General features: G+C 35.1%; 1 protein-coding gene across 1 annotated transcript in view; it reads left to right on the forward strand.

Moving 5' to 3' along the window:
- The window catches only part of LOC119667454, an 886-nt gene extending 268 nt beyond the window's left edge, over window positions 1–618 (forward strand). Inside the window, exon 2 of the mRNA XM_038076747.1 lies at window positions 220–618. Coding sequence (XP_037932675.1) covers window positions 220–618 — 399 coding nt within the window. The remainder of the gene's footprint in view (window positions 1–219) is intronic.
- Window positions 619–10,779: the final 10,161 nt, after the last annotated feature.

The following is a 10,779-nucleotide window of genomic DNA, read 5'->3' on the forward strand; positions in this document are numbered from 1 at the left end:
AGATGTGCGAGAAAATTTAATACTCGCACCGCACTTTGCGAAATAAAATTCTCTTCGCACATCGCACTGTGCGACAAAAAATTCTCTGTGCACACGAGTGTGCTTTTCTAATGTTACGATTGGTTTAAAGTGGGTGGCGTAGATATACAATCTAGCCCCCAACTTACGTATCTTGGTGTTACCGTTGATAGTAGGTTGAATTTCAAAACTCACCTAAAGCAATCGGGAGACAAAGACTCACGTGTTTGCAAAACATTGGCCCGGTTAATGCCAAATATAGGAGGCCCCAAGGACACAGCTAGAGTTCTTTTAGCATCCGTTTCCAAGTCGGTGATGCTATATGCTGCTCCTGTGTGGACGCATGCTACAACCATAAAGTCGTATTCACGCGTAATGAAAAGCGCACATAGATTGGCAAACCTACGCATCTGCCGTGCTTACCGTACAGTATCGGATGATGCTGCGGGAGTATTGGCAGGACGTATGTCAATAGACCTTGAAGCGCTCTTGGCCAAAGACAGCTTCTTCCTGCGTTCTCGTCTACGAATGAATGAAACTCAGCAATCTCTGTCACATACTTATCTAGAAATAAAAGACAAATATCTTAATGAATGGTAACATAGGTGGGACCATTCCCAAAAATCAAGATGGACGCATTCGTTAATTCCAAATATAAAAGTTTGTATTAACCGAGAATTTGGAGACTTGGGATTTCAATTAACGCAGTTTCTTACGGGGCATGGTTGCTTCCGTGAATACTTATACTGGTTCAGGCTTGCAATTAATCCATACTGCCAGTTTTGTCCAAATAAAATTGAGAGCCCCGACCATATAATTAGAGATTGTATAAGATTCGTAGATACTAGACAAAATCTAGAGACTATAATTGAGGAAGCCAGCCCTCCTACTGTACTAATGCAGATGTTGGCAAGCATTGAAGACTGGAGCCTCTACAAGAGCATCATATCTAGAACAATTAACACTGTTAGAGTGGACGAAATACTTAGTACACAATCAGAGTGAAAGCACACTAAGTGCTCTTCTAACCTGCCCTGTGAAGGAATACTTTAATTGGTCGTACTGCAGGGATTTACAGGAGTTTGAGCTAAGAATTCAGGGGACTTTTTAGTCCGTAGGCATGTATGACTCAATTGGGTTATGCATGAATCGGGCATGCAAATAGTACGGGCCATTTGTATCTTTGGAAGATTTTTCCCCCAGGTTCGATAGCCAAAACAAAAAAATATTACGATTGCACACAAATAACTTAAATTTCACAATTTTGTTTGAAATGGTAAATATTATTTTGCTGCAACTTTTAAGAGGATTGATATTTACGTTCGTTGGAATCGTAACGTATATTATAAATTGCATGAATTAACATGTACTATTTAAAATAATTAGTTTTTTAAGTATTTATAATGTAAACGTATTTCGATGTAACATTTTTAAATGCAAATTTTGAAAGTGATCTTAAAGTATTTGTTTGGTGAGTTTTGCTAGGGCCATAAAATAGATATAGAATTAATAAAAAAATAAATAATTAAAATAAAATATTTTTTGATAAGAAATTGAGATATTAATTTATTTTAAGAATTTTGTTAAATTTAAGCTGTAATTAAACTCAAATCGAATAAAAAAATAAATTGATGTTGCTATAATAAATATTTTATTTTTTAAATTAAATTAAAAATTTTTTCAGCTATCAGACAAACCACAATTAAACGCTTTTATTTAGAAATTTGAAGCAGATATTTCGTCCTTTATTTTAGAACATCCTCAGTGCTGTAATAATTATACAAAAAAAAAATTACAAAAAATTTTTTTTAAATTACACATAATGCACAATAATTATTTTTATTTTTAACATCACATATGTTAAGTGATCAGACAATAATAAAACTTAGAAACAAAAGTAAGAAAATGGAAAAATATAATCTATTTTGTTATGTCAAAAGAACTTTAGTACAACTTGCATAGTTGTCATAGTTTTATAAATTTAATGTTCACTCAACCTTTTTGATAATTTTTGTTTTGTCATTCCTATATAAGATTTATTGCAATCATTGCAATTAATCTTATATATTAGATTTGATAAATTTTCTTTTTTCTCTGGATCTTTCAGCTTAGAGAAAAAGACATTGGTTGTTTTAAAATTATATAATATAACGTCAATTATTTGTTCTTCTTTGAACAGTTTCGTATTGTTGTGTTTCTAACTAATTGTGTATGTTTATTTGAAAATAATATTTTGTCAATGAAATATTTGGCGTAGTTATTATTGTTCAGTATTTTTTTAATTTGTTTAATATTATCTTCCGTAAATATTTCATCACTCAAAGCTTTGACTCTGCTTAATTTAAAAAATAATACGAAAACAGATGATATCAAAAAAAACAAACATAAATATTTTTGTCGCATTTAATAGTTAATATTTTGTCAGTACTTATAATTATTTAAGAAACAATTAGATTTAAATTCTGAATTAACCTTACTATGTACAGAATTTTATTTCCATATACATATATAACTTTCTGTTAAATAAAATTTTTTGAAGTAGTCCAAAATTGATATTTCTTAATTTTTTCACTAAACTGCTGAGAAATGTAACAGTATTACTGAATTTGGAAACTTTCAATTAATATCTTTATTTTCAATAATGAACAACATTTTTAAAGAATAACACTAAACAAATTCAATTGATAATTATCAATTATATTTCAAAGCAATTTTTATTGATTTGGTGGATTTACCTGATAGCTTTTTTTTATAGCGTTTCGATCAAATAAGTGTTACTTGTGAACAACTTTTCCTTAGGAAATAGCATTCTACCTCTTTTCTAAATTTTAATTAATTGAAAGCATATCATTATGCTTCATTTATTAAAAAAAAACATCAAGAAAATTAATAAAATAGTAGAATAGTAAATTTTACTTATTGAAGTACTTTTGTTTCATTAAAAAATAATGTTCTTTGAAAATTTCTTTAAGGTTAAATATTAATATAAATGTTTTTGTTTTTATTGGAAACATAATTATTTATTTTACTTATTTTTTTGTGGTTTTTTTATTTTATTTTTAAATTTCTGATTTCTTAAGTTTCGCAAAACTGATCTTGTTTAGAATTAAATCTTATTTTGTTTGTTAAAATGTTAATATTATAATAACACTTTGTTCAATAATGTGTGTGACTGACACATAGATGGCGGCACTTATACTAAATAAATATTTTTTTTCGAAAGTGGCAACCTTTTTAGGCTTACTGTCAAAATCATATGTTAATCCGACCATTTGTTTACAAGTTATAGTGCTTTAAGTGACGCTACTTCCAAGTTTTCAAAAAAAAAATGAATTCAAAGCAATTCCGCGTGCAGATTTATCATTGTTTTTTAATGAAAAAAAATACTGTTCAATGCCAGGAATGGCTTGAAAAACATTATTCGGACTCTGCTCCATCAAAAGGAAGCATTTGTTATTGGTATGTCGAATTCAAACGTGGTCGTACAGACACCGATGACATTCCATCTACTGGACGGCCAAATGACGCTGTTATTCCGGAAAACGTTGAAAAAACACTGAAAATCATTATGTCCGACCGTAAAGTGAAAGAGAGGGAGATTGCTGACATTCTACAGATATCAGCAGGCAGTGTACACACCATAATACACGAACATTTGGGTATGAAAAAGGTGTTTTCCAATGGGTGCCACGTTTGCTCACACCGGAGCAAAAACAAACGAATCGGATGATTCAAAGAGCTGTTTGGACATGTTTACGCCAATAAGTCGGAGTTTTTGCCTCGGTACATCACGATGGATGAAACATGGATCCACCATTTCACTCCAGAGTCAAATCGGCAGTCTGCTGAGTGGCATGCAGCCGGTGAAAGCCGCCCAAAGCGACCAAAGACGCAGCAGTTGGCTGGCAAGGTTATGGCGTCTGTATTTTGGGATGCACATGGAATAATATTCATCGACTATCTCCAGAAGGGGAAGACCATCAACAGCGACTATTATATAGCGTTATTGGAGCGTTTGAAAGACGAAATCGCAAAGAAATCTCATATGGCGAAGAAAACAGATTTGTTCCACCAAGACAATGCACCGTGTCACAAGTTGATGAAAACGATGGCAAAATTGAACGAATTGAGCTACGAATTGAGCTACGAATTGCTGCCGCACCCACCGTATTCTCCAGATCTGGCCCCAGCGACTATTGGCTGTTCGCATACCTCAAAAAGATGCTCCGTGGTAAGAGATTTGGCTCAAATGATGAAGTAATCGGAGAAACTAACGCCTATTTTGAAGGCAAAGAAAAATCGTTTTACAAAGGCGGTATCGAAAGATTGCAAAAGCGTTGGAATGATTGTATCTCCCTAAAAGGGGACTATGTTGATGAATAAAAACGAATTTTGGCAAAAAAATGTGTTTTAATTAGTTAGTCACACACATTAGTGAACGAAGTGTTACTCTGGCAACCACACGTTGAAACTACTATGTATTTTCTGTTTGTTAGTTAGTTGGGTAACATCTATGATTGCGTGCGGTTGTCGGAGGTGTAGAAATGGAAGTAATTAATTTTGTATGAACAAATAAAAAAACAAAACGGTTGTACGATTTAATTTAGATGTTTGGCGTGTTATTTTTTATTTAGAATTTTGATCATTTTGGTATCCCTTGCGGAGAGCAATATTAATTTCAACTTTTGCGTTCAATTGCTGAAATTTGTTACTACTTACGAGCGCTGCGCTCTCTATCGTGAATTAGGTGATATAGTTTGCCACGTCAGCAGCTCGAAATCACGTGATTTGCTGCTGTAATAATTTCAAAAGTATCCGCTGTAAAAGTACATACCGTATTGTCGCTGCTGTGCGCAATTGTTTACTTCAATATTATTGATATGGTTTTGCTTAAATCGCGCAAGTTGATAATTTGTCTCGCACATAAAAAATGGAAAAATTAACCCACCATCAAACCGTTATAAAGAAGTTGTCGGCAAATACGAAAAAAACAGCTAAAATTAAACAAATTAAAGGCAACTTTGCTGGCCGAAAGACACTATTAGATAGCTATTGGGAAAAGTATAATGAAGCACGAGAGGTTTTACTTGCAAATATCAATGACGCATAGTTGAAAACTAAAACAAGTGAGGCAATTCTATCTTTAGTCAGTGAGGAATCGTTTATGGACATGGAAGCGATATATTGTGAAACCATCGGAGAGTTGAATGATTCAGTATCAAACTCTGCTTTAAAAAACGTATCCAGTGACAAGGATCCTGTTAGCAAAACATCGACGAATTTGGAATTAACTGCCAATCTGCCACGGATCAAAGTCCCCTCGTTCGATGGAAGTTACTTAAGTTTGTATTCATTTAAAGATTTATTCACGTCCGTCATCATCAATAACTCTGCGCTTTCCAATACACAAAAACTTCAGTATTTAAAAGATGCTTTGGTGATGAGCGCTCAACAAGCTTTAGATAATATAACTACCACGGATGCACATTTTGCAGTAGCGTGGGAGTTACTTGTCAGGAAGTACGAAATTAAAAGAATAATCATAAATTCTCATCTTAAAGAAATTGTCAATGTAAAAACGCTTCTCGACGATTCTCCACAAAGTTTGCGCTTACTTTGTGGTATATTACTTCCGCCGTACGTGCGTTGGAACACCTTGGTTGACCTGTACAACACTGGGATGATTGGTTAGTGTTAACCATATTAAATAAATTAGATCCTAAATCTCGAGCGGCTTGTGAGTTATAAACATCCAGTTCGAAGCAAATCCCGAAATTTGAAGAGCTGATAAAATATTTAGAGAACCGAGTGCAGTCATTGGAAATTGTGAATAGTATGACCGATAATCCTAACCATGTTAAGAGGACTACCGCATTTAATAAAGTTAAAAATTTGAAAAGTTACCATACAACTACTCAGCAATGCTTTCACTGTCAAGGTAAACATTTGTTGCCATATTGCTATGATTTTCGACTTATGCTTGAGCAATATAGACGTGACGTAGTCAAATTGGGAAACTTATGCTTCAAGTGTTTAAGAACGGGGTATCACAATTGTCCGTCCAAATATCGCTGCTTGCGATGCAATGCAAAGCACCACACTCATCAAACAAATAACAAATCGTCAAAGTACACAAATAGAGAGCGCAAGGTAACACCACAAGCTAACAATTACATCAAACAACACTTGTGTTGCGGTTGCAAATGAAGTTGCTCGAACATTGCCATCCGTGTTAAAATGATTGTACTTGCTCTTTTAGATAGTGCTTCAGAGGCGATATTTATCAGTGAATTTATCGCCCAACGATTAAAACTCAATAGAACTCATGTGAAAGTGCCTATAAATGGGGCCAATGGTGAAAATGTTGCCTACGCTAAAGGATTGGTCTCATTTACAATTCACTCTACGAAATTAAATTTTCAGATGAAATGCACTGCATTAACACTGCCTCGAGTGGGTAGCATTTTCCCAAATACTGCAATACCAAAAGAAAATTTTGAAGATTTTTTGAATTTAGACTCAGCTGATCCACAGTTATATGTTCCAGGTCCGATAGACATCATTATGAGCGCTTCAGATTACGCTGTCGTTGTACTTGATGAAGTGAAACATAATTCAACAAACAACATCATTGCTCATCACACTCAATTAGGCTGGGTTATCTTTGGTGGATTTTCTGAACCTAAACATACATCGTGTAAAAGCCGAACTAAGTGCTATCATACCCAAATTTCCTTAGACGATATTTTGTGAAAGTTTTGGGAATTAGAAGAAGTGACAAATCATATTGCGTTGACAAATAATGAAATATTTTGTGAAAACTTTTTTGAAAGTACGCAACGACACTGGTCGATATGTTGTCAGACTTCCGCTGAAGAAGAATGCGGATTTACAAAAACTTAAGTCTAGTGAGAACGATGCGCTGGCATTACTAGACAGCACACAACGACGGCTCTCTCGAAATCCGGCATTGAATAAACTGTATCATGACTTTATGCATGAATACCATGCATGAATCGAGTCTATAAGGCAGCAAGTTCTACCACGAAACTACGCGTCGTTTTTAATGCACCAAAAAAATGTGCTAGTGGGATATCGCTTAATATTTGCCTCCATATAGGACCGAAGCTGCAGAATGATTTGTCGAATATCACACTGCAATGACGAATGTACCCAGTAGTGTTTACAGGTGATATTTAGAAAATGTACTGTCAAATTCTCGTTCATACCAAAGACGCAGTTTACAGCGTATCATATGGCGTACTTACCTTGAAAAGGTGCCAACAACGTTCCGGTTACGCACTGCAACAATAGGCACATTTACCTCATCTTCAAATACCTCGTTGGATAAAAACAAATTCAAATTGTACAATAGAATTGCACGCTTTTGGCGATGCATCAAACCGAGCATATGCTGCTGCTGTCTATGTGAAAACAACCTTCAACTCAAGTGCGTTTGTCATCCTGCTCATCAGTAAAACTAAAGTGGCTCCATTAAAAGAAAATTTTTTACAACGGTTGGAATTATGCGCAGCTTTGTTGGCTGCAAAACTCTTATGCAAGGTTAAAGAAACACTCAATCATCTGCCGTCACAGTGTATTTGTTGGACCGAAAACACCACAACACTTTGGTGGATTCGAACTGATCCTGGTAAGTTGAAACAATTTGTGGCGAACAGGGTGTCGCAAATCCAATCAATGACTACAATTGGCGACTGGAGGTACATTGCATCAAATGATAATCCAGTAGACTGCGCTTCACGAGGAAGTACAGTTATACACTTAAAGAAGAATATCACGTGGTGGTACGGACCATCCTGAATTCGTTTAGATGAACACTTGAGGCCGCAATATAATATCAAGCAGGCTGCGGAATATTTGTCTGAGAAAAAAGAAGTCAACGTCTTAGCTACCCAATTACCAGCAGATATATGGAACATTTTTGAAAGATACGCTAGTCTTGACAAACTGCTTGGAGTAGTGGGTCTATGTCTCCATTTTACTGATGCATGTCAACGAAAACCACATAAATCCGAGAATTTCTGCACTTAGCCTGAACGGTATGCCGCACTCAAAAAATTGGTTGCAATTGTACAAAAAACTGAATTTTCTAATGAATACATTGCTTTACTGAATAAGAAGCCAATCAGCAAATCAAGTAAACTTATCTAATTGAATCCTGTAATTAATTTTGAAGGCACCATGCACCTTAGTGGCCGCCTACAAAATGCAAACATTCCTGTAAACGAAAGGTGCTCAATGATCTTACCGAAGCATCATCCATTTACATCCATTTATTCAAGCTCACCATCGTACATTACATGGAGGAACACAAGCTACATGTACGAAGGCAATTTTGGGTTGTTGGTGGGAGATTAGCTGTAAAGAGCGTAATTCATAAGCGCATCCCATGTTTCAGTCAAACTTGCCTCTGATCACATTCTCGGACACTTATATTGATGTAGACCCGAAATAATATTTCCTTTTAAGTATTTTGTCGGTTATTTTTAACTTTTTTTTTTGTTGCTGTAGATATTAATTTTTAATCTCCACTTCGATACTGTCAGCTGAACTGCGGAACAGCGGACTTGAGCGTATACGACTGGTTGCGCTCCTGGACACTTTTGCTAAAATAAAGTATTTCTTCCAAAATAAAGTATTTCTTTTACAAAGTACTTTTATTAAATTATTTTTGGTGTGAAATTTGAGGAATTGGTCTCTTTATTCGGTGGTTAATTTGAGCTGTAAGTGAAACTGAAAACCAGTGGCGTTACCGCCTGCGGATTCTAAGCACTTAATAAATATTTTGAACAATTTGGTTTCATAATGGCATTAACCATATTCGAAATATTTATATAGTTATAATAACATTACAAATCATTCAAAAGAAAATGCGATCGCTTATGTTCAGGTATAATTCTTTATTAAATTGTTTTGCTTACTTTACCTTAAAACTAGCAAATACATAATTGTGTTAGTACGCCGGCAAGCACTAACACAGCAGAGGAGCATGTTTATGTTTTATTATTTCACATTAGTGAGGTTTCATATTGAAGCAGTCTGGCTGCTTGGATATGGCTTAAGTCAATGATGGGAATGTGCTGCATAGGCACATTCACAACACTGAACGTTAACCATTTAATGCTATTTTATATGCACCTTAATATGCATTTATAGAATTATATGTATACAAAGCAGTGACGACGCGTGCCCTATCTGGAAGGGTGTGCGGTCCTTCTTTAATGTTGTTTTTACATGTACCACTTAAATTAAAATATATGAGATGTTTTAAATAATAACCGTATTATATTAGCCAACAATATATTTGCAATATTATATTAATAATTCATTAACAAAATAACATATTAAACAAATTAAATTAATAATTTATATATAAGTTTAATATTATATCAATATGGAATAAATAAAACTTTTCACATACATATGTATATCTTATAACATCAAACCAACTTTTTTCAAACAAAAGAGTTTGTACTTGGAAACATACATGTTTATGCAGTGATCAAACACAATCGAACACACTTGCAACGCATAAATGTGCTACCTGGTACTCCGCACACAAAGCGGTTATTATTCGCTGGAGCAACAGCTAAAAGGGGAGAGGCGAAATTTGAAAGAAATGTATGGTGATGTGACCGGTAACTCTACAGTTACTATCTACGCAGATGGTTCAACGATGGAAGGCGGTACGTGAGCAGGTATCTTCTCGAAAGATATGCAGATAAGACAGTGCTACCGAATCCCTGCTACTTACAGCGTCCTTCACAACGAGATATATGCTATCGAAAAAGAGGTCGACATTAGACAACAAAGTACAATTCGATATTTGTAGATAGGCCGCACTGAAAGCAATTGAATCTAAATTCCAAGATAGTATTAAATTGTCGCCATTCACTGATGAGCATCAAACCTCATAAGGTCTCTCTTTGCTGGACATAGTACATTTCGAATACTTGGACATAGCAATATTGAAGAGAATGAACTAGCAGATGAGATGGCCAGAAGAGGTTCTGAACTGCATACTGGAGAGGCCGACCTCTCAATACATACACCGATATGTAAACTGTATAGGATAATAGAGGAAATCAATACAATGACTAACAATTTATAAACTAATCGCGAAGACTGTAAGGTCGCTAGAATTGTATGGCCTAAGTTGGACAAAAATAAAACGAAAAGTCATTGCGCCGATGCTCCAACGGTGGCGAGTTCCAACAAGTGGATTATGCAGGAGTTGCTAAGATGAAGAGGAGGTGAAATCTATCAACCACTTCCTGCGTCTCTGTCAAGGACTTCAAACAAGGCTACTTTAACTCCTTGGGGATCCTTATTTTACTGGCTTGGAAGAGATAACGAAAGCTAACTTATCGGATCTCCTCAACATCATCTGGAAAACCAAATGGTTTAACAAGGATAACAAAGGTTAGCAACTCGCAGCTCCTGGTACAATTTTTTGATGGCATCCCAATGGGCAATATATGTCTCCGAGTAGAAGTGCTGACAACTGTCAGCACGTGCCTTCCGAACATAACCTAACCTATTGTCGGTTAAAATTTTCACACATATGCTCACCATAAAAATGTATATATCTCGTACAAATCATCCGAGTTATATGTAAATTCATCTCTTAAAATATACATTTTTAGTAAGTACATGATTTTCGCCATCCATCGAGAATCTTAGATGGCACCTGGGCGCCATACCTACAACTACAAAATATGTATAGCGTAGCGATCCGAA

The sequence above is a fragment of the Teleopsis dalmanni genome, chromosome 1, assembly GCF_002237135.1.
Source record: "Teleopsis dalmanni isolate 2A chromosome 1, ASM223713v2, whole genome shotgun sequence".
Lineage (NCBI taxonomy): Eukaryota > Metazoa > Arthropoda > Insecta > Diptera > Diopsidae > Teleopsis > Teleopsis dalmanni.